Below are 27,875 nucleotides of genomic sequence, written 5' to 3'. Positions count from 1 at the left end.
GCCCAGTCCCACAGCCTGGTTCTCCAAGGGCCCCTGGACCTGTCCTCAGCAGCGCTGCATCCCCACATCTGCCACTGCACTTCGAGACGTGGCCTGTCCTTCTGCTTTCTGTCTGCATGGACAGACTCCCCAGGAAGGATCTAGAACGTCGTCCCGTACTTCCCTTTCCCAAGTCCTCCCCTTCCCCTTGGGCTCTCCAGTCTTGGTCTCTGTCACCGTAGCCTTGGTGTGGACTTGTGGGGCCTCTTCCTTGCCTTGTGGCCCGGCCCTGTCCTGGCTGCCAACCTCTTAGCTTGGCCCCACTCCCCTTGGCCTCCCCCTTTGGCTCTGCAGCCATCCAGCACTGTCCTCCCATCTGTCGGGCTGGAGTGGCCTCCACCCGGCTGAAGTTCCTGCCTACCCCACCCTCCGCCTCCCAGATTCCCGCCTTCTCCCTCCCCGCCACCAACCTCTCAGATTACCGCCCTCTCTCATGGTGTTCAGTCCCCATCTGCCTCCCTGTCCAGCTGAGCTTCCCAAGGGCAGGGGCCATGTGCGGGGTCCTCTTTGCATCCACTGCCCAGCACACCAGCGTTTGAGGAATGTAGGGTGCCTGGGGGTCAGTGGAGTGTACCAGGCAGGCTGCGGACACAGATGCCGATGGCCTCGGCTGGTGACTCGGAGCCGGGCTCTGTAGACACTGGCTGGCTCCTTGCATAAGGACCACCGGGTCCCCTCCAAATCAGATCTCCAAGGGGGACCCTGGGGGCCTGAGTCGGCACCCAGTACTCCAAGGGATAATGGTATTGGGGGGAGGGGTGAGAACAGCTGGGCTGGGCCCCAGGCCAGGAAGCTTCCACTGGCAGCACCTCCAGACGCCCAGCTGGCCTGGCCTGCCAGCCCCTCCCGCGGACCTCACAGCTGCCCTTTCTCCCCGCAGGCTGGAGCAGCCCTACTTCAGCGCCAATGCTCAGTTCTTCCAGGCGCTGAGCCAGTGCCCCTCGCTGCAACGCCTGTGCCTGGTCTCTCGCAGCGGCACCCTCCAGCCCGATGCCGTGCTGGCCTTCATGGCTCGCTGCCTGCACGTCGTCATGTGCCACCTGTTCACCGGGGAGTCCCTTGCCACCTGCAAGAGCCTGCAGCAGTCGCTTCTCCGCAGGTGAGTGACGTGGGTTGCGAACAGCTTCAGGGGTCGCAGACATCACCAGCATCCCGTGACCTGGTCCCCAGCCTTCACTGAGTGCTTACCAGTGATTTCTTGGAATTGACGAGCACCAGGCAGTGACAGGGTGAAAGCAAGGGGTTTGGTCTCCCATGGCCCAGCCTCTGCTCCCTGAGCACTCCCTAGCCACATGGTAAATTTTCTAGATAGTTCAAGCTCTCCTCTCCCACAAGTACAAAAGTCTTCTTCTTCTTATTATTATTACTTTGGAGACGGAGTCTCACTGTGTTGCCCAGGCTGGAGTGTAGTGGCGAAATCTCGGCTCACTGCAACCTTTGCCTTCTGGGTTCAAGCGATTCTCCTGCCTCGGCTTCCTGAGTAGCTGGGATTACAGGTGTGTGCCACCAGCATGTATTTTGTATTTTAGTAAAGATAGGGTTTCACCATGTTGGTCAGGCTGGTCTCGAACTCCCGACCTCAGGTGATCCGCCTGACTCGGCCTCCTAAAGTGCTGGGATTACAGGCATGAGCCACCACACCCAGCCTGCAACCATCTTTTAACTCTGGATTTTTCACATCTCTGCACGTTGTTTAGATCTAGAAGCAGTGGTTACTTGGACAGTTGTGGGTAAAGGTGGTAGATTTAACAGAGAACCCTTCCTTCTCCCTCTCCTCGCCATCTGCTGTCAGGCCCTTTCTGGAAGGCCCACGTACTCTGGCCCCTCTTCCCTTAGCTAGCTAGCATCTCCGCTTCCCCTCGTGACAGGGCATCCTGGAGTTTGATGCTCTGCTGCTGCGCAGGAACTCAGGTGAGCACCTAGAATTGAACACAAATTAGGAGGAGGCGATTCCTGGAGAAAGCTGGAGCTTCGTAGGCGATGTGGGGAGTGACGCATTTAAAGACCTCTCAGGAGGACGGGCTGACTGCTGGAGTGAGCAGGGCTCCTGAGAGAGGCGTGTGCCCGGCCAAGGGGGCAGCAGGACATGAACGCCCTGAGTGTTCGTGTCCCTGCAGGTGGGGAGAGGTGACAGGAAGGAGGCCCCAGCTGTTCACAGAGTTGCGAGAGGAGCCATCAGCCAGGAGGTCTCGAGCCACTGGGCCCCGACAACCCTGCTTGCCAGACTCCGGGGTAGTCTGTGTTCTTGCGGTCTGCCACTGGCTGTCTCAGGAATCATCCCGGTTGGGGTTTCCCCTCTCTGGTTTTAAAAACAACTTGTGTTTGTAGTATTTTTTAAAAATTTAGACTATGCATCAATTTTTTTTTTTTTTTTTTTTTGAGACAGTCTCACTCTGTCGTCCAGGCTGGAGTGCAGTGGTGGGATCTCAGCTCACTGCAACCTCTGCTTTCTGGGTTCAAGCGATTCTCCTGCCTCAGTCTCCTGAGCAGCTGGGATTACAAGTGTGCACTACTATACCTGGCTAATTTCTGTATTTTTCTTTTTTTCTTTTTTGAGAAGGAGTCTCTCTCTGTCACCTAGGCTGGAATGCAGTGGCACAATCTCGGCTCACTGCAAGCTCTGCCTCCCAGGTTCACGATATTCTCCTGCCTCAACTTCCCAAGTAGCTGGGACTACAGGCACCCGCCACCACACCCGGCTAATTTTTTGTATTTATTTATTTTTTTTAGTAGAGACGGGGTTTCACTGTGTTGGCCAGGATGGTCTCGATCTCCTGACCTCGTGATCCACCCGCCTCGGCCTCCCAAAGTGCTGGGATTACAGGCATGAGCTACCACGCCTGGCCAACATCAGCCAATTTTTAAGTGAAGGTTTCCCAACAGTGAATGCTGCCAACTTTCCCTGGAGAATGAACTGGAGATAGGGTTCTCGTATTGTTTTGTAATCTGATTTTTAAAAATGTTACACTACACCACGGAGTCCTCTCGTGTCAGTAAATAAAGCCCTAAGTGATTATTCTCAGTGCTGGCCTGATGGCTCTCATCTGGGTGTCGTGGTCAGCCCTGGTTCATGGCTGTTTTAGAAAACACTGTCACTGTGTCCTCGACTTTGCTTTGGATCTTGACTTCGCCTGCGGTGGAACCAGGGGGGCAGCCTGGGTGGCGGCCGGAATGTTCCAGCTCAGCCCCTTGGCTCTGCTTCCCCACATCTTAGCATCCTTGTGCTGTGAGCTGGATGTGACGCCTGCTGATGTGCCCCATTTTAGGAGGGCTGAGTGGGTCACAGGCTCCAAAGGGCTTAGTCGAGTGGGCTTGGGGACAGGCGGTGGCTGTTGGGGGAAGGGGCGCACTGTGCTCTGTGAGGCTGTGGTAACGAGAGGGCAAAGCTGGGTTTTCTCAGGTGTGGTGGATGCAGGCGGCTCCGCCCTAGCTCTGCCCTGTCAGATGTGGGAAGAGCCTCGGCCCTTCGCCCCCAATACGCTTGCAGCTGGGCTCCACTCACAGGCCCTCCAGGCAGTGGGAGGCTGCGACTGTGCACCCAGAGCCGCCACCTCCTGCGTGGGTGTTGTGTTGAAGGGACTTGGGAGTGGGCATTGCCTCTCTTCTGTTGCCTGTGAGTCTAGGGCCCTCAGACCCAGCCCATGCAGGACGGTCTCAGCTCCGCAGGGCTGGGGTCGCTTTTCCTGCGGCGATGGGGGCCGGCTCTGGGAGTTGTCTGTTTCCTTGCTGCAGCGGAGAACGTCCACGATCCCCAAGCAGTTCAGGACGGCTGTGCTCATGACGGGGCAGCCCCCGCCCCACCCTCGAAGGCCTCCTGCTCTGATGAGCCTGCTCTTCCTTCTGGTCCTCAGAATCCTCTCTGCATGGCACTGCAGGCGGGTTGGTTGGACGTGGCACCGGATGCCAGCCCCTGCTCTGAGCTGCTCTCTCCTCCGTTCACCTACTGCTGCCTGTGGCCGGCTCCATGTCGCCCCTTGCAGGCCGGGAGCTTCCCCTCTGGTCTCCTGGGGTGACCTGCACCTGCGTGGTTTTTAGGCAAGTCTGATGATCTAAGGTGGATGCAGTAAGCTCTTTACGTTCCCCGGTTGGACGGTGCGTTTTTTGAAGGCTGGTGCTCCATAGCTCTTCTTTGGTGTTCTTTTTTTTTTTTTTTTTTTTTTTTGAGACAGAGTCTCGCTCTGTCCCCCAGGCTGGAGTGCAGTGGCGCGATCTCGGCTCACTGCAAGCTCCGCCTCCCGGGTTCACGCCATTCTCCTGCCTCAGCCTCTCCGAGTAGCTGGGACTACAGGTGCCTGCCACCACGCCCTGCTAATTTTTTTTTTGTATTTTTAGTAGAGACGGGGTTTCACCATGGTCTCGATCTCCTGACCTCGTGATCTGCCCGCCTCGGCCTCCCAACGTGCTGGGATTACAAGCGTGAGCCACCGCGCCTGGCCTTCTTTGGTGTTCTTGTGTTCTCAGGCACAAGCTGAGTCCAGTGCTGAGCTCGCAGGTGGCCCCAGAGGGCGCTGGTTACACGCAGGTGCCTACGAGAGCCCGTGATCACCTGTGCTTGCTGCGTGGTGCCTCAGTCCTGAGAGCAGCCTCAGGACTTCCTGGACTTCCTAGGCAGAAGCCGTGCCCATCCCTCGGTGCCAGTCCCTCTGTGACCCCGCTCCCCGCCCCTGTGTCCCGCACCTGGTGCAGCGCCCAGGCCTGTAGTGGGACCCATGGTGCACTTGCTGCCAACCGAATGGGATGAGGGTGTTGAGGCATCCGTGTTCGCAGTGCGCCTCCTGTGTGTGCCTCTCCAGGGCGCCTGCCTGGGGCCCCATGGTGCCTCTGTCTGCTCCAGGCACTGTGTCTTGCCTCTTGTTCAAGCCTCACAGAAGCCCTGTGAGGTCAATGCTATCAGCCCCAGTTTACAGATGGAGAAGCAGTCTCCGAGGGGTGCCCTGAGCAATGAGGCGGGGAGTGAGTGCTGGAGGGATGGGAGTTCACGCCTAGAAGAGGAGAGGGGCCGTGTCGGGGGCTGTGCAGGGCCTTCTGGGGCCGAGGGGACCTCCGTGGGGACCTCCAGGCTCCGTGCTGGGCAGGCTCTGTCAGGATCTTCTGCAGATGACAGGGTCACAGCATTGCAGGGACCTCTGTGCTCACATAGGCTGGATTCCCCCAGGGCTGCTGAAAGCCTTTTTCTCCCCACCCTGCTGGCAGTCACATACCTCCCCAAAGCCAGGTGGGAGAGGCCCCGTCCACAGACGCCTGTGCCACAGCTTCCTCGTGGCCTCGGTGCCTGTGCCTGGCTCCACGCCGGCCCCAATCACGGCAGTGTGGCCCGAGCCGCAGGTCCCAGCTGACCTGCAGACAGGGTCTCACCGGCCTTCCCCGGGCTTTCCAGCCCAGGGCCCCTGTGGGCCTAGGGGGCCAGTGTCAGCCTTGCAGCTCTGGCCTTTGCAGCTGCGCCCAGGGCCCAGCAGGTGGCGCTGGGGCTCCCGGGAACCGGCCGCAGGCCCCGCCGCCTGCTCTGCACCCTGGGCGTGGAAGGAGGAGGAGGAGCAGCGATGTTGTTGCTTTTCCTGACGCTTTTCTCTTTCTCATCTTTTTTTCCTGTCTGGAGGACTATGGAGCCAGAGGGAGGACCTGGCCCCGGGCTGTTGAGCGGCTCACTTGTCCCCGCCTCTCCCCGGGGGGCCTGGGGTCTCAACCGTCTCTCTGTGTCGCAGCCTGCAGGGCCGGCCAGTGTCGTGGCAGCCGACCTGTCGCTGGTGACCTGTTGCTGGTGACCGCGCTGCCTCTTTTGATGGCTAGCACCCTCCTGTCCCTGGCAGACTCACCTTCACACACAGCTGGGTATCGGCCGCCGTCTCTTCTTTTTCTTTTTTTAGAGACAGGGTCTCTCTCTGTTGCCCAGGCTGGAGTGCAATGGTGCAATCACAGCTCACTGCAGCCTTGACCTCTCAGACTCAAGTGATCCTCCTGCTTCAGCCTCCTCAGTACCTGGGACTACAGGTGCACGCCACCACTCCCGGCTAATTTTTTAATTTTTTTATAGAGATGGAGTCTCCCTATGTTGCCCAGGCTGGTCTTCCTTTTTTTTTTTTTTTTTGGACACAGAGTTTCGCTCTTGTTTCCCAGGCTGGAGTGCAGTGGCACAATCTTGGCTCACTGCAACCTCTGCCTCCCGGGTTCAATTGATTCTCCTGCCTCAGCCTCTGGAGTAGCTGGGATTACAGCATGAACCACCACAACCAGCTAATTTTTTTTTTTTTGAGATGGAGTTTTGCTCTTGTTGCCCCGGCTGGAGTGTAATGGTGCCATCTCGGCTCACTGCAACCTCTGCCTCCCAGGTTCAAGCGATTCTCCTGCCTCAGCCTCCCAAGTAGCTGGGATTACAGGCATGCGCCACCACGCCCAGCTAAATTGTTATTTATTTTATTTTTATTTTTATTTTTTTGAGACAGAGTCGCGTTCTGTTGGCCAGGCTGGAGTGCAGTGGCATAATCTCTGCTCACTGCAACCTCCGATTCCCAGGCTCAAGCAATTCTCCTGCCTCAGCCTCCTGAGTAGCTGGGATTACAGGCATGTGCCACCACGCCCGGCTAATTTTTTAAATTTTTTTTAGTAGAGATGGGGTTTCACCATGTTGATCAGGCTGGTCTCGAACTCCTGACCTCAGCTAATCCACCCACCTTGGCCTCCCAAAGTGCTGGGATTACAGGCGTGAGCCACCGTGCGCCCGGCTAAGTTTGTATTTTTAGTAGAGATGGGGTTTCTACATGTTGGTCAGGCTGGTCTCGAACTCCCGACCTCAGGTGATCTGCACACCTCGGCCTCCCAAAGTACTGGGATTATAGGTGTGAGCCACCATGCCCAGCCCCCAGGGTGGTCTTGAACTCCTGGACTGAAGTGATCCTCCCGCCTCAGCCTCCCAGAGTGTTGGGATTACAGGCGTGAGCCACAGTGCCTGGCCTCCCTTTTTTTTTTTTTTTGGCACATCTGATGGGTAATGTGTCTGCAGCATCTTAACAAGGTTTGAGGGAGGCACATCTCGCCGATGAGTGTGAACACCCAGTCATCACATTGAGGAACTATAGGAGGATCTTAACTTTTCTCAAACTCAGTCTTTTTGAGCCTCATTATGTACGTAGCAGACTATGAAGCCACATGGGAGTGCCCTCTGACCGCCAAGAAGGGCTGGCCTTTCTGTCCCAATCCACAGAGACTCCCCCTCTGCCCCAGGTGTCCCCTCCACACACTACTCTAGGGTGGCACCTCCTCATATCACCCAGGGACCTCCAAAGCAGGCTGCTCCTTCCTGGCCACAGAGACAGCTGCAGCCTGTGACCCCCCCAGGGTGTGTGGAAGAGCAGGCCCCCCTGCCTCATTCCTTGCTGGTGAGAAACGAATCCCGGCTGGGTGCCATGGCTCACACCTGTCATCGCAGTGCTTTGGGAGGCCAAGGAGGGAGGATTGTTTGAGCCCAGGAGTTTGAGACCAGGCTGGGCAACATGGTGAGATCCTGTCACTACAGAAAATAAAAAATAAAAATAATGGCCGGGCATGGTGGCTCACACCTGTAATCCCAGCACTTTGGGAGGCTGAGGCGGGTGGATCACTTGAGGTCAGGAGTTCGAGACCACCCTGGGCAACATGGTGACACCCTGTCTCTACTAAAAATACAAAAATTAGCCAGGCATGGTGGCGGGCACCTGTAATCCCAGCTACTCAGGAGGCGGAGACAGGAAAATCGCTTCAGCCTGGGAGGCGGAGGTTGCATTGAGCCATGATCATGCAATTGCACTCCAACCTGGGTGACAGAGTGAGATTCCGTCTCAAAAAAAAAAAAAAAAAAAATTAGCTGGGCAGTGTGGTGGTGTGTGCCTGTGGTCCCAGCTACTGGCTACAGTGAGCTGTGATTGTGCCACTGCACTCCAGTCTGGGAGACAGAGCAAGACCCTGTCTCAAAAAAAAAGAAAAAAAAATCACCTTCCGTGTCCCAACAGCAGCTCTTTATTTATTTATTTTTTTGAGACAGTCTCTCTCTGTCGCCCAGGCTGGAGTGCAGTGGCACGATCTCTGCTCAATGCAAGCTCCGCCTCTCGGGTTCACGCCATTCTCCTGCCTCAGCCTCTTGAGTAGCTGGGACTACAGGCGCCCGCCACCACGCCCGGCTAATTTTTGTATTTTTAGTAGAGACGGGGTTTCCCCATGTTGGCCAGGCTGGTCTCTTAACTCCTGACCTCAGGAGATCCATCTGCCTCTGCCTCCCAAAGTGCTAGGGTTACAGGCGTGAGTCACCGCGCCCGTCCTGGATGTTTTTGTCTTGCTCTCTGGGGCACTGCTATGTTTTTCCTTCTGCCTGGAGCTCCTGGGCTGGCACTTGGGTCTTCTTTGCACTTTCTTTTCTTTTCTTTTTTTTTTTTTTAAAGACAGGGTCTTAGTGTGTTACCCAGGCTAGAGTACAGTGGCGTGATCATAGCTCACTGCTGCCTCTACCTCCTGGCCTCAAGTGATCTTTCTGCCTCAGCCTCCTGAGTAGCGGAGGTGACAGGGTGACAGGCATGCACCACCATGCCTAATTTTTTTTTATTTTTTATAGAGACAAAGTCTCCCTGTGTTGCCCAGGCTGTTCTGGGACTCCTGGCCTCAAACAGTCCTCCCACCTCAACCTCCCAGGTGCTGGGATTACAGGGGCAAGCCACAGTACCCGGCTTGCATTGCATTTTGGCCAAGTAGGGCCAGTAGGACTGTGCTGGTGGCCGGCTCTGACTGTGGAGGGGTCCCTGCTCTGCTTCATGGCCGGCTGGGAGACCGTGGCTGGTTGTAGGGTCGTGGGGAAGGCAAAATGAGGTCATGTCTGTCGAGCTCAGCGCAGCGCCTGGCACTTGGTGGGCACCCCGTGGCAATTGTGCATGAATTTTCATGCACAGCGTGGCGGGGGCTGGTTGCCTGGAGGTGGGGGCATTGGGAGGGTCGCCCACCTGCCATTTGTCATGCGGTCAAACGTGTGCTTTTCCTGAGTGGCCGCCTTGGTATCTGATCCTCCCAGTGACTGCTGCTGCCTCACTGACTTGGGAGTTGTACCCCCTTGAGGTGGCCCACGTGTGGCTGTGGGGTGTGGGCACCTGTCCCTTCTCTCTGTCCTGGCCGTGGGGCTTCCGTGAGCCAGGGGCCTTGGATCTGCCACTCCTGCAGTGGGGTCCCTCTGCTGCCCTGGGGCCCAGCAGTGCATCTGCAGAGCAGGGTTGGCCTCTGGGGCCTCTGATACTTGTGGCTGGCATGGAGCGGGTGCCCCCTGAGCCTGGATAGAAGCGTGTGGCCTGTTCCCGGCTGCCGTGCTCCTCCCCAGCTCTGGCTACCACGTACAGGGCCCTCGAGGCACATAGAGGGTGACTCTCGCAGGCCTGGTCTCTCTGGGAGCCCCAGGTGAGCCCGGGACGGGGAGGCAGGTATGAGTGCCTCCTGGGCTCCCCCAGCAGCCTCTGTCCCCTCCGTGGCTACCCATGTAATCCGCTGACCGCCTGTCTCTGGTTCAGCTTCCAGGCTGAGCGGCCCGCGTTAAATGTCGTCATCTTCCCTCTGCTCCACGAGGGCCTGACCGACGTCATCCGGGACGTCCCCCTGGTGCACCTGGATGAGATCACCTTATTTAAGAGCAGAGTGGCCGAGGAGCCGCCGAACCTGTGGTGGTGAGAGGCGGAGCTGCCGCCCATCGGTCTCAGTCACCTCGAGACTCTGCAGGAGCCTGGGACACCAGGGACCCTTGGTTTGTCAAAAGAGGAAGGGGGCCTCTCTCCTGGCCAGCCACGCCCCACCTGGCTCCTGGGGCTCCCGGCGTCTCCATGGCTCTCTCATGGGAACTGTTGCTCTGTGAAGTTTGGGTTCAGGGGATGCGTTCTGGGTGACATGAGGGGGCTCGGGGGATGGTCGATGTGGGGGGCTGGCTGAACCAGGCTGACCCTTGGGGCCTGGCTGGGGGATTTGTGCACTGAGTCTCAATCCCTGGGGACCCTGTCCACGGGCCTGGAGGGCCGGAACCCCCTGCCACTTCCGACCGGGAAGCGTGTCCCTTGGCTGTTGTGTTTGTGGTCACCTGCCACCGGGGCCCCGTGGATGGGCGGCCACATGCTGTCCTCCTGCAGTCCAGTCGGCCAGGCTGGTCACCGTGTGTCTGAGTGTCCCCTTGCATGGTCGAGTGTGACATGAGGAAGGGCCTGCCAGTTTAGTGGCTGCGGACTTGGGACTCTCCGTCCCATTAGGACACACTTGAGCCCTCTCATGTCTCTAGGGCTTTTCTAGCCAGATGATGCCTGTGGCCCCAGAGAGGTCCCCTGAGGTTGGGACTGCTGGTTGGAGCCTCTCCTGTGACTTTTCAGCCCAACGAGCAGGGCCCATTTCTCACCAGAGAGGCCTCCTCCCCCTCCCACCCACCCCATGGCCTTCAGCTTCCCTGGGAAGGTCCATGTGCGTTCCTGGGGAAATCAGTACACATTTGGCTTTGTTAGAATAGCGTGAAACATTAAAACCCAGAAAAGATTCTTAAGGCTGGAGTAGCAATCACATGACCCCATTTCAAATGACTTCATTTAAGACTTTAAAAATACTCAGCTGGGCGCGATGGCTTACGCCTGTAATCCCAGCACTTTGGGAGGCTGAGGTGGGTGGATAATGAGGTCAGGAGTTCAAGACCAGCCTGGCCAACATGGTGAAACCCCATCTCTACTAAAAATACAAAAATTAGCCGGGCGTGGTGGCGGGCGCCTGTAATCCTAGCTACTCGGGATCCCGGCTGAGGCAGGAGAGTCGTTTGAACCTGGGAGGCGGAGGTTGCAGTGAGCTGAGATCACACCATTGCACTCCAGCCTGGGCGACAGGGTGAGACACCGCCTCAAAAAAAAAAAATATATATATATATATATTTTTTTTTTTTTTCTCAACACACTTTGGGAGGATCACTTGAGCCCAGGAGTTTGAGATCAGCCTGGGCAACACAGGGATACCCCACCTCTTAAAAGGAAAGAGAAAAAAACAAAGCTATTCCAAAAATGAGGACACTCTCCTGGCGTCTGAGCCCTCACCCCGTGTGCCACACTGGCCGCCTCTGCCATCCTCCACCTCCAGGCGCTCCTAGAGCTGTCCCTGGGCCGGTGGCTTCCAAAGGGGGCTGTAGTTGGGTCCCGCTCGCCTAGACCGCCGCCCTGGCCGCTCTTGGTGAAGGGCTTCTTGTCCAGCCCGCCTTCCTCCTCCTGGGTTTCCGTGTGACAGGTGCCCCATCCTATGGGGTGGTGTCTCACATTTGCTTTGCTGTTAAAAAATGGGGTATACCATCCCCGGGCCTCCAATCACCGGCCCTGCCCCTGAATGGGGATGGTTCTCAGCAGCTCCTTGCTCTGGGGGCCAAGCTCCTTGTCCAGGAGGCCTTTGGAGAACTGGGGTCAGAGCTGTGGGGAGGTACAGCCCTCCTGTGCAGGCTGCCTCCCAGCTCTCCACCTGGCAGTCTTGACCCCACCCTGGTGCCTCTGCTCACTGGCACAGGTGGATCTGGGGTTCGAGGTCTCCTCCCACTTCACCCTGACATTCTTGTATGTATGGGGTCAACGCCTCCTCTCTGAAGCCCACGGGTCCTCTCCCAGCCCCAGGCTGCACCCAGTGCAGAACCTTTGCCTCTTGGCCGGAGGGACCCTTCTGCAGGCTGATTGTAGCAGTGCCCGATGGTGGGACCCACACCAGACCGCCTTCGCCTCCCAGAGGCCTCCTGGCCCTCCTGTCACGGCCTCTGAGAGCCACATCCCTAGGCCCCGTCTCCTGGTCTGCAGGCTGCAGGACCAGCTGCTCACGGCCCCCGGGGGCAAGGGCTGTAGATGAGGGTCTCAAAGGTGGTGGGAGCACCCCTGCCCTACAGTTCCTGGGCATTTCTTTAGAGCTTTAAAATGGCACCTGGAGACCACCAGGCGCGGTGACTGACCACTTCTTGCTCTCAGACCGAGGTGTGGCAGGCAGGGGATGTGGCCCAGGAGGGAGGCAGGTGGCCTGGGAGGCTCCCGGACCCTCAGGGGGCCTGTGTCTTTGGGCACTGCAGCTCCGCGCCCCACTCCTTTCCTCCAGAACATTCCCCACTCAGGCCAGAGAATTGTGTCTGCTCTAGGAATGCATCCTAGCGTGTGTACAATCGCGCCTGGGTGTCCTGTTCTCATGAGCAAGCGGTTTTAACCAGCAGCATAATTTATACTCATAGGACTGGGGGAAGGGCCGTTCCTGAGGCTGGGGTGCAGTGCCTTGGAAAGCACCCCCGAAACAGTCGACCTTGTATTTTTAGTGTCCCTTGCAACCATCCTTTGACTTAGAGCAAGAATTTCCGCTGCTGCTACCCCCGAGATGGGCTTCACCAGATGTTAATAACGTGCTTATTTTCTCTAAGTGCTATTTTGGCACCAGTGTTAGTTGCAATTTATATTCTGCAGCATTTGATGCTGGGAAAAGAACCCACCCTAATGGTCCCCAATTGGCAGAGCTCGGCTGTTAAGCAGCGGACCATATGCTGCCTGCTGGAGGAGCGTGGTCAGCACTTGTCCCCGTGCCTGCGTGCGTGTGTCTGCGTGCACGTGTGCCTGCGGGTACCTGTGCCCTGTGTGTGCACATGTGCTTGCATGCATGTGCCTGCATGTACATGTGCCTGCGTGTACCTGTGCCCTGTCTGTGCACGTGTGCCTGCGTGTACCTGTGCCCTGTGTGTACATGCGTGTGTGAGTCACGTCTTCTGTGTGTGTGTGTGAGGGAGAGACTGAGGGGTTGGAGGGAGGGTGGAGGGGAAAGGGTATGTATCCCTTTGTTCTTTAAAAGGGAGAGCCCCGACCTCTCTGGCTGCCCCCTCCTGCCTGTGCCCCCAGCTCACCCCAGACCTAGCTGCTATTTATTCTCCTGACCCCCTCCCAGCCCTGCGGCCCTATGGCCCTGTTGCCTGTGACCCTGCAGCCCCGTGTCCCGCAGCCTCCGCCCCGCTGCCTGCTCCCCGTCACCAGGCAACACTGGGCCCCACCAGGCTTCCGAAGGTGGCCCAGAGCAAAGCTGCCTTTCTGGCCTTGAGTACTCCTTTCTGCTGTGGGAGGCTTTTCTTGTTTTCAACGGCCCGTCCAGCCCAGGGGGGCTGGGTGAGGGCCGCTTCCTTCTGCAGCAGAGGGGGCGGGCTCTATCCCTGCCATCTGCTGCCCCCAGAGCCCCTGCCAGGACACGGGCCTGAGCGGTTTCTTCTTCAAGAGGCCCTCCCGGGACCTGCGTGTGCACAGGGCGGGAAGACTCTCGCTGCTTTGACCCAGGGCTGCAGCCAGGATGGGCTGAGCTACTGTGGCACTAAAAACACACAAGGGGTGCCTGCCAGCTCAGCAGCACCCTTCTTCAACCACACCCTGTGCCTGGACCCAGAGCCGCAGGCTTTTGGACCCAGGGGACCGGGGCTGGGCTCAGGCTTGGGCCTGGAGGGCTTATGGAGGGGCCAGACCTAGAGCAGTAGGGCTGCAACAGCTGAGGGCTGGGCCCCTGCCAGCCAATGAAGCTCCAGACCAGTCACCTGGCCTTGGCAGTGCCAGCAATGCTCCTGCAGGGATGGAGGGTGCTGGTGGCCTGGATGCGGGGACCTTGATCCCCCAGCAGGCAGCACTGTGGCAGCCTGCCACCTCCTCTTCCCCTGTTATCTGCTCCTTTTAGGATCTGAAAATTACAGAGCTTTTTTTTTTTTTGAGAGGGAGTCTTGCTTTGTCCCCCAGGCTGGAGTGCAATGGCACAATCTCGGCTCACTCACTACAACCTCTGCCTCACAGGTTCAAGCGATTCTCCCGCCTCAGCCTCCCGAGTAGCTGGGATTACAGGCACCTGCCATCATGACCGGCTAATTTTTGTACTTTTGTAGAGATGGGGTTGCACCATGTTGGTCAAGCTGGTCTTCAACTCCTGACCTCAAGTGATTCTCCTGCCTTGGCCTCCCAAAGTGCTAGGATAACAGGCGTGAGCCACTGTGCCTGGCCCATTACAGAGCTCTTATAAGAAAACATGTGAAATTCATGGCCAAGGTGTGGTGATGAAGTGTGGGGCCACTAAACCAGAGGCAGAGGAGACGTTGGCCACCTCCTGTGGACGTGGGCAGAGCGCTGCTGCCAGTTCCTGGTAGCCTTGACCACGACGCTGGGGGGTCTTTGTGATGGTCATGGGTCTCATTTGCACTTGGGGGTGTGGGATTCAAGTTAGAAGTTTCTAGATCTGGCCGGGCGCAGTGGCTCACACGTGTAATCCCAGCACTTTGGGAGGCTGAGGTGGGTGGATCATGAGGTCAGGAGATCGAGACCATCCTGGCTAAGACGGTGAAACCCCATCTCTACTAAAAATACAAAAAAGTAGCGGGCGTGATGGCGGGCACCTGTGGTCCCACCTACTTTGGAGGCTGAGGCAGGAGAATGGCGTGAACCTGGGAGGCGGAGCTTGCGGTGAGCCGAGATCGCGCCACTGCACTCCAGCCTGGGTGACAGAGCGAGACTCTGTCTCAAAAAAAAAAAAAAAAAAGAAGTTTCTAGATCTACTGGGCATGATGAACACAAACCCCACAGACACTGAGGAACCCAGTGGTGGCAGTGACTCGGGCTGACTGTCATTGGGGCTCCTCTGCTCTCTAAAGTTCCTTTGAGAAACATGGGAGGGGCCGGGCGTGGTGGCTCATGCCTGTCATCCCAGCACTTTGGGAGGCTGGGGCAGGAGGATCGCTTGAGCCCAGGAGTTCGAGACCAGCCTGGGCAACATAGTGAGGCTCTATCTCCACATAAAATTTTTAAAAAAAGTTACCTGGGCATTGTACATGTGCCTGTGGTCCCAGCTACTCAGGAGGCTGAGGCAGGAGGATTGCTTTAGCCCAGGAGTTGGATGTTGCAGTGAGCCAAGATCGCACCATTGCCCTCCACCCTGGGCCACGGAGCAATACCCTGTCTCAGAAAACAAACAAACAAACAAAAAGCAGAAACGCTGAAGGGATCGGTTTACTGGAAAACCACAGGTCAGAACACCTGGCTACTCCCACCCCAGATCAGTGGACCTGGGAATGAGGGTTGGTCCTGGGAGCCTTTTCTCCAAGCTGTTGCCACCAGACCCGCCATGGGAACCCTGGCCACAGAAGCCTCCCGGGGAGTGAGCCAGAGCCTGGACCGCCGTGTTGTTGATATGTCTGGGGCGGAGGGTGGGGTGTGTGCCCGGGGGTGTTCATGGGCAAGCATGTGCGTGCCTGTGTGTGTGCGTGCCTGTGTGTGTGCGTGCCTGTGTGTGCGTGCGTGCCTGTGTGTGTGCGTGCCCCTCCCCTGCAGCCGTCGGTGGTATCTCCCTCCAGCCCCTTCGCCACCCTCTTGAGCATTGTCTATCCACGTGAGACTGCCCAGAGACAGCAGAGCTCCATGTGGTTTTAAGGGGAGACCTTTCCCTGGCCCCGGGGGTCTCGCTGTATCTCATGACCAGGTGCTAAATGACCCGACATGCATCACCTGCCTTTTGATGACCAACCTCCCTGTCCCCATCCCGCTGACTTGTCCCCGTGGCGTCTCACGGTGATGCCTGCTCCTGACTTTGGTGTTCACTGTAGCAAACTACATTCTGGATGGGAATTTTCATGTACATGTGTGGCATGTGGAAAATTTCAAATAAAATGGACTTGATTTAGAAAGCCAGGCGGCTGTGTGATCCTTCCAGCAGGGACACTTTGACCTCTTGCCTACAACCCCTTCCTTGGGCCCGAGGCTGGTGGCTTTGTTCACTTCAGATGGTGGGGGGCGGGTGCTGTGCCTGGAGAGGCGGGTTGTCTGAAACAGAGGTGTGTGGATGGAGACACAAGACCCAAAGCGGGGGGCAGACACTCCCCAGGGGGCATCAGGAAGTGACAGCTGAGACAGCCTTGGGCTGGGGAGGCCAAAGGTGAAAGAGGAGGCTACGTAGGTCAGGATGGGCCTGGCAGGGAGCAGTGCAGGTACACTGGCACGGTTGTGCAGGCTGCACACTGCAAAAGCCTCCCTGTGGTCTGGTGGCAGCTCAGACAGCAAAAGTGGAGGCTGGCTGAAGGCAGGCAGGGCTGAGTCAGCTTAGGCGTTCCCTCAGGGCAGTGGAAACAGCCTCAGCATTGTTCATTTTATTTTATTATTATTTTTTGAGATAGGGTCTCGCTCTGTCGCCCAGGCTGGAGAGCAGTAGTGTGATCTCAGCTCACTGCAACTTCCGCCTCCTGGGTTCAAGCAATTCTCCTGCCTCAGCCTCCCGAGTAGCTGGGATTACAGGTACCCACCACCAAGCCCAGCTAATTTTTAAAATATTTTCAGTAGAGACGGGGTTTTGCCATGTTGACCAGGCTGGTCTCGAACTCCTGACCTCAAGTGATCCACCCGCCTCGGCCTCCCAAAGTGCTGGGATGACAGGCGTGAGCCACCAGGCCCGGCCCATCTTAACCATTTTAAAGTGCATAATTTGCCAGCAGAGGGTTTTTTTGAAGAAAAATAAAAAGTAAAATAAAGCGCATAGTTCAAGCTGGGGGCGGTGGCTCAGGCTTGTAATCTCAGCACTTTGGGAGATTGAGGCAGAAACATCACTTGTGCCCAGGAGTTTGAGAGCAGCCTGGGCAACGTAGTCAGACCTTGTCTCTACAAAAAGTACAAATATTAGCCAGGCATGGCGGCGCACGCCTGTCAGTGGTCCCAGCTACTTAGGGGGAGGCTGAGGCAGAAGGATCGCTTGAACCTGGGAGGTCAGTGTTGCAGTGAGCCATGATTGCACCACTGCACTCCAGCCTGGGTGACACAGCGAGACCTTGTCTCAGAAAAAAAAAAAAAAAAATGAACTGCACAGTTCAGTGGCATTAAGCACATCACAGTGTTGTGCAGCCATCACCATCATCTGCTTATAGAACTTTCTTATCTTCCCCAACTGAAACTCTGTCCCCATTAAACATTCACTCCCCAGTCCCCTCCCTTAGCCCCAGGCACCCACCATTCTACTTCCCGTCTCTATGAGTTTGACTCCTCTGGGTGCCCCATAGAAGTGGAATCTGGGCCGGGCACAGTGGCTCATGCCTGTAATCCCAGCAGTTGGAGAGGCCAAGGCTAGTGGATCACTTGAGGTCAGGAGTTTTAGACCAGCCTGACCAACATGGTGAAACTCCATCTCTACAAAAAGTACAAAAATTAGCTGGGTATGGTGTGGCGCGCACCTGTAGTCCCAGCTACTTAGGAGGCTGAGAGAGGAGAATCACTTGAACCTGGGAGGTGGAGGCTGCAGTGAGCCAAGGCCGCACCGTTACCCTCCAGCAGCCTGGGCAACAGAGCGAGACTCCACCTAAAAAAAGAGTGGAATCTGCAGTGCATGTGCTTTTTTTTTTTTTTTTTTTTTGAGATGGAGTCCCATTGTGTCGCCCAGGCTGGAGTGCAGTGGCACAATCTCGGCTCACTGCAACCTCTGCCTCCGAGTTCAAGCAATTCTCCTGCCTCAGCCTCCTGAGTAACTGGGGTAAGAGGCATGTGCCACCATGCCCAGCTGTTTTTTGTATTTTTAGTAGAGACGGGGTTTCACCATGTTGGCCAGGCTGGTCTCGAACTCCTGACCTCAGGTGATCCACCCACCTCGGCCTCCCAAAGTGTTGGGATTACAGGCGTGAGCCACTGCACCCGGCATGTGTGCACTTGAGGCTGGTGTATTTGCAGTGTCAGTTTGGGGCAGAGACCTCCTTTACCTGTCCTGGGCTCTGGGAAGAGGCTCGGCCCGAGTGTGGCAGGAGGTGGGAGGAGGCACCAGGGTCTGGATGGGGACAGGGCTGCCTGCAGAGGGTAGTCTCCAGGGCTGCTGCAGAACGGAGTGGCTGGGGTGGGGCCCCTCACAAGAGCCAGGGGCTCAGCAATGCCTCCTTCTGGCTTGGTCCTTGAGGTGATGGTGTTTCTCTGGCAGAAATGGCGACATAGGGCCGGGAGCCTCCCATCCTGCCCAACGTTGTCTGAGCCGTCGCCTGCAGCTTGACATGTACACACCATCCCCTGGTGATGTCTTGTGTCTGGCTGGGGGGAAATCAGGGGTCGGTGCCGGGGAATTGGGCAGTGGGTGGGAGCTGATCCTCTGTGTCGCTGACGCCAATGGCTGCAGCAGGGGAGAGAGGATGGGAATGCGTCCAGCGAGGAAACCCAGGAGCCCTTCCTTCAGAGGAACACATGAGACTGTCATTACAGCGACAGGCAAGTGGGGAGAGGAGGTGCCAAGGCTGAGCAATAGCCAGAAGCATTCCATCTTGTACATAACAAGGCATTCCCAAGTTCAGGAGCCAGAACGGCCACTGTGAGGTGCTCACGGCTTCTCCAGGGCAGGTGTTTGCATAGGGGATGGCACTACGAGTTGTCTGTTCCACGATATCTGGAGCCTCCGCACAGTGATTCAGCAGCTGGGGACTGAAGTCTCCTGGAAGCATCTTCACTCACAGGTCTGCTGGTCAATGCTGGTGTTGACCTGGACCTCAGTGGGGCCCGTGGCCGGAACACCTCCATGTGGGCTCGTATGGCCTCTCCATGAGACCCCTCCATGTGGCCTCTCTATGTGGCCTCTCCATGTGGTCTCTCTACCTAGGCTAGTTGGGCTTCCTCACAGCATGGCAGCTGGGTCCCAAGAGCAAGCGTCTCCAGAAAACCAGAAGGACGGGCCCTGCCTTTGGCTGTCACATGGCATCACTTCCACACCCTGTTGACCAAGGCAGTCGCAGAAGCTGCCACACTCAAGAGACAGGGCACAGACCCCCCCACTTGCCAAGATGAGTGATGAGCTGTCATTGCAGAAGACCTCTTGGGGTGGGAGGTCATGTTGTGGCCATTTTTAGAAAGTGCGTCATAGTGCACTGGGCCTGTTGGTGTTGGCCTTGGCCTTGCCGAGGGGCATGCTGGGGGTGTGGTGGGGGCAGCGGCTTTAGCCCAGGTCTGGGGGAACTTGTGTTTTCCCACACGCCTCCTGAGCTGATGCTTCTGCTTCGTTTGTTTTTTTTGTTTGTTTGTTTGTTTTTTTTTTTTTTTAGACGGAGTCTCACTCTGTCACCCAGGCTGGAGTGCAGTGGCGCAATCTCGGCTCACTGCAAGCTCTGCCTCCTGGGTTCACGCCATTCTCCTGCCTCAGCCTCTCCGAGTAGCTGGGACTACAGGCGCCTGCCATCACGCCCGGCTAATTTTTTGTATTTTTAGTAGAGACGGGGTTTCACCGTGGTCTCGATCTCCTGACCTCGTGATCCGCCCGCCTCGGCCTCCCAAAGTGCTGGGATTACAAGCGTGAGCCACCGTGCCCGGCTCTGCTTCGTTTTTGTTTTGAGACAGGGTCTTGCTCTGTCACCCAGGCTGGAGTGCAGTGGCGTCATCCTACTTGACTGCAGCGTCGACCTCCTGGGCTTGAGTGATCTTCCTGCCCCAGCCTCCCGAGGAGGTGGGACTGTAGGTGCACCCCACCACACCACACAGGGTCTTACTGTGTTGCCCAGGCTGGTCTCAAACTCCTGGGCTCAAGAAATCCTCCCACCTCAGCCTCCCAAAATGCTGCAATTACAGGTGTGAGCCACCGCGCCTGGCCATGATGCCCCTGTTTTGTGGGGGGCACTGTGCCAGGGAGGCCAGAACATACAAAGAGCCCTGAAAAGGTCAGGGGTCTGTACCTGGAGTGGACTGAGCGTGTGACGCCCCCTGGCCTTTGTCCATGTGGCGAGCCTTTAAAATAAAAATGAAAATGGCCTCAGCTGGGCACGGTGGCTTACGCCTGTAATCCCACCACTTTGGGAGGCCGAGGCGGGCGGATCATGAGGTCAGGAGATCGAGACCATCCTGGCTAACACGGTGAAACCCGTCTCTACTAAAAATACAAAAACTTATCCGGGCGTGGTGGCAGGTACCTGTAGTCCCAGCTACTTGTGAGGCTGAGGCAGGAGAATGGTGTGAAGCCGGGAGGCGGAGCTTTCAGTGAGCTGAGATCGCGCCACTGCACTCCAGCCTGGGCGTCAGAGCGAGACTCCGTCTCAAGAAAAAAAAATAAATGAATAAATAAAAGTCAAAATGGCCTCAAGTCAAGCCATTCTTTGTGGCAGAGATGGAAAAGCCCAGGCCTGTGTGTTCCGAGGGTTTGCACTGGAAGCCTCGGGAGTCGTGGCTGGAGGAGGGCGGAACAGCCAGCTCCAGAGGCTTTGGCTGCCCCCAGGAGCCCTGCACAGTGGTTGGTTTATTGCGGGCGTTGAACTTGCAGGATAGTGGAGATGGCGTGACGGAATCCTAGCTTCAGAGCCATGGTTTGTCATGATCTTTGCTTTGCAGATGAAGTGGGGGCGCCCGGGGGTCAGCTGCCTGCTTAAGGCCACGCAGCTAGTGGTGGTTAGCGTGTCGCATGGTCACAGAGCCCGGGCGAGTTGCTGCATGCTGGGCCTCTGCTCTGCACGGATGAGGGAGGGGAGGCCCTGCTCAGACACCATTGGCAAGGACACAGGGACGCCTCTGTGTGGCTGGAGCAGCCTGGGAACCCGGCGAGCCTTTCTCAGCCACCGCCATCTCCAGGCCTTGGGTGAAGGAGGAGAGCTCCCAGCCAGCCGCGCTGGGAGAGCAAAGGATGTCACTTGTGTCCCTTCACAGGTGCCGGGGGCCACTCTGCTGTGTTCCAAGCTCAGGGAGTGGATTCTCCCCTCCCCGCCCCCGGGAAGGGGAGGAGCAGCCTCTGGGTCGGGGGTTGGAGAAGCCTCTGTGGAAGGGGCCTGGGGGTCTCCCCTTCCTCTTGTGTGATGTGTCTTGTGTCTGCCTGCCCTGTGGAAGGCTGGCTGTGGTGACGCTCAGGAGCCGGGAATGGTGACTTGCTGGCCAGGCCCTTCCTGCGGTTTCTCTGGGCAGCTCAGAACTGCGGGTTTCCCAGGGTTCCTGGCTCTCGGGTTTTGTGGCAGCTCAGGCTCCCGTGGGCACGGCTCTCTTGGGGACTCTCATGTGGAGGGTCCAGGAGCCGGGGCTGCTGCCCGGGCCTGCGCTGGGTACCCGCCTTGGGGGCAGGGTGGATGGGTGATGTGTGAGGGGCAGGGAGGGGCATGCCTTGGTCACGGGGCCCCTGAGGGTGGCGCTATGCCCGCTGCCTTGATGCCAGACCCCTGCTCTGCCTCTGGGGATCGGCCTCTATGTGCCAGGCCCCCTGGGCCAGCATGCAGCCAAGCCTCCCAGAGCCTGGGGAAGGTGATGGCTGGCAGGGGAGGTGCCCCAGCGTCACTGCCCGAGGCTGATCTCTAGCCCCTGCTGGGTCAGTCCCTCACCCATGCCCGCACAGACGGCACACTCACACGCATGTGCACTCACTCCAACGGCCGCACGCCCACGCCCATTCATACCTGTACACTTCAGACACTCTGACAATCACATGCCACATCCCACACTCTGACATTCACACACGGACATTTACTCACACACTCCACAGTCACACACACCACACCCACACACATGCGCTCACACACACTCACACCTGCACACTCACACTCAGGCTCACAAACCCTCTCCCGTGTCACACCCGTATCACACACACACAATTCCACCAGTGCTCACACTTCCATATGTCCACAAACACCACCTGAGTCCACACCTCCACAAACACTGCCTGAGTCCACACCTCCACCCCAGCCACACAGACACACCTCTGCTCACCCCATATGCACGCCACTTACACAGACACCCCACGCTTTCCAGGGCACGCTGCCACGCTCACATCCACACTTGGAGCTTCCTATATACACACCCTTGCACACTCGCACTCACACCCACACCACACACGTTCTCATCTCCACACAGCACCTGTGTGGATTCGCACGTACACCCCACTCACTCACCCACACAGATAGCTCACACATTCCCACTCACGTGCACAAGTACAGATGTGCTCATTTACACACACATGTCCATGTTCACTCATGTAGCACACACATGCTCATGTAACTCACATTCTTTTTAAAAAAATTTTTTCGAGACAGAGTCTTGCCCTGTCGCCCAGGCTGGGGTGCAGTGGCACGATCTCGGCTCACTGCAACCTCTGCTTCCGGAGTTCAAGTGATTCTCCTGCCTCAGCCTCCCAAGTAGCTGGGACTACAGGTGCACGCCACCATGCCTGGCTAATTTTTGTATTTTTAGTAGAGACGGGGTTTCACCATGTTGGCCAGGATGGTCTCAAACTCCTGACCTCAGGTGATCTGCCCACCTTGGCCTCCCATAGTGCTGGGATTACAGGCGTGAGCCACAGAGTCCACCCATAACTCATTCTTACACACGTTCTTCATACATAGTCACTCAGACATGTCCACACAGATGCAGACACACACACAACCCCCACTGCTCACACACAGTCTCCTATGTCTCATCACACCTGCACACCACACACTCTCACTAAATTCACACACACATTCACACACCAAAACAAAGGGACTGGATTAATTTTATACACCTAGCAGTGAACACAACCAGTTTGATTAAAGGTGAACTTAGGCCCTGACACGGTGGCTCATGCCTGTAATCCCAGCACTTTGGGAGGCTGAGATGGGAGGATCAGTTGAGGCCAGGAATTTGAGATCAGCCTGGGCAACATAGTGAGACCCTTGTCTTGACAAAAACTAAAAAGTTAGCTCATCATGGTGGTGCACATCTGTAGTCTCAGCTACTTGGGAGGCTGAGATGGGAGGATCGCTTGAGCCCAGGATTTTTTGTCTGCAGTGAGCCAAGATCACCACTGCACTCCAGCCTGGGCAAGAGAGTAAGACACTGTCTCAATAACTAACTAACTAAATAAATATAAAAAGAGGTAAACTTAGTTCTATTATGTTCCTTTTTTAGAAAATGTGAAAATTTCAGAAAAGTAGAACAGAGGGAAAAGATAGTTCACACCCACGTTCTCACCCGCCTGGCAGTGCATCCATTAATATTTCAGTAAACGTCTTTCCAGTCTTTGTTCTAGGCTCTTAAAAAATGTCTGAGGTGGCTGGGCGCGGTGGCTCACGCCTGTAATCCCAGCACTTTGGGAGGCCGAGGCGGGCAGATCACGAGGTCAGGAAATCGAAGCCATCCTGGCTAACATAGTGAAATCCTGCCTCTACTAAAAATACAAAAACGGGGCTGGGCGCGGTGGCTTGCGCCTGTAATCCCAGCACTTTTGGAGGCTGAGGCGGGCGGATCACGAGGTCAGGAGATCGAGACCATCCTGGCTAACATGGTGGAACCCCGTCTCTACTAAAAATACAAAAAAATTAGCCGGGCGTGGTGGCGGGCACCTGTAGTCCCAGCTACTCGGGAGACTGAGGCAGGAGAATCGCTTGAACCCAGGAGGCGGAGTTTGCAGTGAGCCGAGATCGTGCCACTGCACTCCAGCCTGGGCAACAGAGCGAGATTCTGTCTCCAAAAGAAAAAAAAAAAAAGTTCGAGGCTGCAATAATTGGATTTCAGGTCCTGCTTTTCTGCTCACACACAGAGTGCGGCCTCTTGAGTTCCTCCATCATTTTAACGACGGGGCTTTGCTGTCACAAGCTCTTTCTGCTATCAGACAATTAGGTTGTCTCCAATGAGTCAGTCTCCTAAGGAAAGCAGCTTCCATCTCCTTAGGCTGGTGTTTCTCTATCTTTAGGATTGTTTCTTTAGAAGAGACTCTCCTTAGTGAAATGGCTGGAGCGGAGGATTGATATTTTTATGACGGGAGGAGCTTTGAGGACCCCAGAGGCGGAGTTGTGCATCAGGTGTGGTCTTAGTGTCTTTCCCTGGCGTGATCTGGCCTTCGAAACGGGAAGGACAGCTCTCAGCTGCTGCCCAAAAAGGTATTTTTATTTGCAAAGTTCCCTGATTTCTTCTTTTTTTTGGAGACGGAGTCTCACTCTGCCTCCCAGGCTGGGGTGCAGTGGCGTGATCTCGGCTCACTGCAACCTCCGCCTCCCAGGTTCAAGTGATTCTCCTGCCTCAGCCTCCCGAGTCACTGGGACTACAGGCGCACACTGCCACACCCGGCTAATTTTTTTATTTTTATTTTTATTTATTATTTATTATTATTATTTTTTGAGACAGAGTCTCACTCTGTCACCCAGGCTGTAATGCAGTGGCGCAATCTCGGCTCACTGCAAGCTCCGCCTCCCGGGTTCACGCCATTCTCCTGCCTCAGCCTCCCGAGTAGCTGGGACTACAGGCGCCTGCAACCACGCCCGGCTAATTTTTTGTATTTTTAGTAGAGATGGGGTTTCACTGTGTTAGCCAGGAAGGTCTCGATCTCCTGACCTCGTGATCCGCTTGCCTCAGCCTCCCAAAGTGCTGGGATTCCAGGCGTGGGCCACCACGCCCAGCCAATTTTTAAATTGTTAATCGAGACAGGGTTTTGCCATGATGTCCAGGCTGGTCTCGAACTCCTGACGTCAGGTGATCTGCCCGCCTCGGCCTCCCAAAGTGCTGGGATTACAGGCGTGAGCCACTGCCTGTACATTTAAATTGATGTAAATTCTGTTGCGCATTCGTTCCCCACAAGCCCCCGAGTTTGCTTTTGTGTCCAGAGATGGGGCAACCTCCAGCTGGCTGCCTCCAGGATTGAGGATCAGGGTCATAGCTGCAACCTTTGTCACCCCCAGGAGTCCCGGGCTCTTGCCTCCCTCCTGCCTCCTGCACAGGCCTTGGCTGGGTTGTGGCACGGCAGTGCTGTCACCGTCTGTGGAGGCAGAATAATGACCCCCAGAGATGTCCATGCCCCAGTCCCCAGATCCCATGGCTGTGGGTTCTGTGGCAGAGGGGAACGGAAGTTGCCGATCAGCCGACCTTGAGATGTGGAGAGGCTGTGGCATTATCCTGGTGGCCCAGTCAAATCACCAGGGCCCTGGAGGCAGGAGAGGAAGAGCCGAGGGCTGGCGGGGGAGAAACACGGGCAGTTGCTGGAGGGAGGATCTCCAGCAACTTTGTGTGCTGGAGAGGCCGCACTCTGTGTGTGAGGTCCTCCCTCCAGCCAAGGAGTGCAGGCAGATTCTAGAAGCTGGCAAAGGCCAGGAAAGGGTATCTTCCCCCAGCACCTCCAGGAGGAGCACGGCCTGCACTTGACCTGAGCCCAGGGAGACCTGTCTCGGACTTCTGACCTCCAAGACTATAAGAGATTTAACCTGCGTTTCTTTAAGGCACCGTGTGGTAATTAACACCATTTCTTCCAGATGGAACGGTTTCTGGTGACCTTTTTTTTTCTTCTTTTTTTTTTTTTTAAATTCTCTGATGTCTTTTCTCAGACTTGTTTTTTAAAAATAGATTCAGGAGGGCCAGGTGCGGTAGCTCATGCCTATAATCCCAGCATTTTGGGAGGCCGAGGCGGGCAGATCGCCTGAGGTTAGGAGTTCGAGACCAGCTTGCCCAACATGGTGAAACCTTGTCTCTACTAAAAACACAAAAATTAGCTGGGCATAGTGGCTGGCGCCTGTAATCCCAGCTACTCGGGAGGCTGAGGCAGGAGAATCGCTTGAACCTGGGAGGAGGCAAGGTTACAGTGAGCTGAGATTGTGCCACTGCACTCCAGACTGGGCGACAGACTAAGACTCCATTTCAAAAAAAAAAAAAAAAAAATTAGGAGGTACCTGTGCAGCTTTTGTACATGGGTGTGTTGTATAATCTGGGGTTTGGGCTTCCAGTGAACTCATCACCCCAATAGTGAACATGGTACCCAATAGGTAGTTTTTCCACCATTGCTCCCCTCCCTCCCTCTCTCCCCCTTTTTCCAGATTTTATTTTTATTTTGTTTGATTTTTTTGAGACACAGTCTTGCTCTTTCGCCCGGGCTGGAGTGCAGTGGTGTAAGGTGGGGGGAGTGTTTGAGTCCAGGAGTTTAAAGCTGCTGTGAGCTATGATCGCGCCACTGCACTCCAACCTGGGCAACACAGTAAGACTCTGTCTCAATCAATAAATCAATCAATCAGTCCACTTTGGGAGGCTGAGGTGGGTGGATCACTTGAGTTCAAGCGTTCCAGAAGAGCCTGGCCAACATGGTGAAACCCTGTCTCGACTAAACTTACAAAAATTAGCTGTGTGTGGTGGTGCGTGCCTGTAGTCCCAGTTACTCAGGAGGCTGGGGCAGGAGAATTGCTCAAACCAGGGAGGCGGAGGTTGCAGTGAGCTGAAATCATGCCACTGCACTCCAGCCTGGGCGACAGAGCATGACCGTCTCAAAAAAAAAAAATCAATAAAATCATACCTATCATAGATCTGGTAAAACAAAAAATAGTTCACAGTCTATTGATCCCAGAGAGAAGTTGCAGAAACTAGATACGATATGATCTTTTATGTGGATTGTAAGAAAGTTGTTTATTTTATTAGTATTATTTTTTGAGATGGAGCTTCGTTCTGTCGCGCAGGCTGGAGTGCAATGGCACAGTCTCGGCTCACTGCAACCTCCATCTCCTGGGTTCAAGTGATTCTCCTGCCTCAGCCTCCCGAGTAGCTGAGATTACAGGTGCGCACTACCACAACCGGCTAATTTTTATATTTTTAGTAAGACAGGGTTTCACCATGTTGTCCAGGCTGGTCTCAAACTCCTAACCTTCTGGTGATTTGCCCACCTTGGCCTCCCAAAGTGCTGGGATTATAGGCGTGAGCCACCACGCCCTGCCACTGGTAGTTTTTTTTTTTTTAATATCCAAACAAATGTGAATATGTGTTCCATGCTCCCACCCACTTCTTTTTTTTTTTAATGAACCATCTTAGTTTTTTGTTTGTTTGTTTGTTTTTTGTTTTTTGTTTTTGTTTTTTTTTGAGATAAGAGTTTTGCTCTGTGGCCCAGGCTGGAGTTCAGTGGTGTCATCTCAGGTCACTGCAACATTCGCCTCCTGGGTTCAAGCAATTCTTCTGCCCCAGCCTCCCAAGTAGCGAGGACCACAGGCACCTGCCACCATGCCCAGCTAATTTTTGTATTCTTATTTTATTTTATTTTATTTTCGAGATGGAATCTTGCTGTGTCATCCGGGCTGGAGTCCAGTGGCATGATCTCGGCTCTCTGCAACCTCTGCCTTCCGAGTTCAAGCAATTCTCTCTGCCTCACCTCCCGAATGGCTGGGATTACAGGTGTGTGCCACCATGCCTGGCTAATTTTTGTATTTTTAGTAGAGACAGGGTTTTGTCATGTTGACCAGGCTGGTCTTGAACTCCTGACCTCAGGTGATCCGCCTGCCTCAGCCTCCCAAAGTGCTGGGATTACAGGCGTGAGCCACCATGCCCAGTTAATATTTGTTTTTTGTTTGTTTGTTTTTTTTTCTGAGACGGAGTCTCACTCTGTCGCCCAGGCTGGAGTGCAGTGGCGCAGTCTCGGCTCACTGCAAGCTCCGCTTCCCGGGTTCAGGCCATTCTCCTGCCTCAGCCTCTCCGAGTAGCTGGGACTACAGGCGCCCGCCACCATGCCCGGTTAATTTTTTGTATTTTTAGTAGAGATGGGGTTTCACCATGGTCTCGATCTCCTGACCTCGTGATCCACCCGCCTCGGCCTCCCAAAGTGCTAGGATTACAAGCGTGAGCCACCGTGCCCGGCCAGCCCAGTTAATATTTGTATTTTTAGTAGAGACAGGGTTTCACTGTGTTGGCCAGGCTGGTCTTGAACTCCTGACCTCGTGATCCGCCCACCTTGGCCTCCCAAAGTGCTCTGATTACAGGCCTGAGCCACCGCGCCCGGCCAGTCATTTAAAAATATATAGTTCAGGCCAGGCGCGGTGGCTCACACCTTAATCCCAGCACGTTGAGAGGCTGAGGCAGGTGGATCATGAGGTCAGTAGTTCGAGACCAGACTGACCAACATGGTGAAAGCCTGTCTCTACTAAAAATATGAAAATTAGCCGGGTG

At 55.7% G+C, this 27,875-nt stretch overlaps 1 protein-coding gene and 1 non-coding gene across 4 annotated transcripts in view; one reads left to right on the top strand and one right to left on the bottom strand.

The window, feature by feature from the left end:
• The window catches only part of FBXL18 (F-box and leucine rich repeat protein 18), a 196,509-nt gene that overhangs the window by 148,456 nt on the left and 20,178 nt on the right, over positions 1–27,875 (top strand). For 2 of the 3 annotated variants that reach the window (XM_032755823.2, XM_058442437.1), the window contains 2 exons: positions 920–1,138; positions 9,555–10,899. In XM_032755823.2, coding sequence (XP_032611714.1) covers positions 920–1,138; positions 9,555–9,711 — 376 coding nt within the window. In that variant the 3' untranslated portion in view covers positions 9,712–10,899. Of the gene's footprint in view, positions 1–919; positions 1,139–9,554; positions 10,900–27,875 lie in introns of those variants that run through there. The other variant, XM_058442445.1, reaches the window with a different exon arrangement.
• Positions 7,012–7,118, bottom strand: LOC116809975 (small nucleolar RNA U13). Its single transcript, XR_004370129.1, has one exon. It is a non-coding gene; the product is annotated as a small nucleolar RNA U13 (small nucleolar RNA).

Source organism: Hylobates moloch, unplaced genomic scaffold (assembly GCF_009828535.3).
Source record: "Hylobates moloch isolate HMO894 unplaced genomic scaffold, HMol_V3 SCAFFOLD_1, whole genome shotgun sequence".
Lineage (NCBI taxonomy): Eukaryota > Metazoa > Chordata > Mammalia > Primates > Hylobatidae > Hylobates > Hylobates moloch.
Note: the sequence above shows the minus strand (reverse complement) of the source record. Positions and strands in the feature narration are given on the sequence as shown.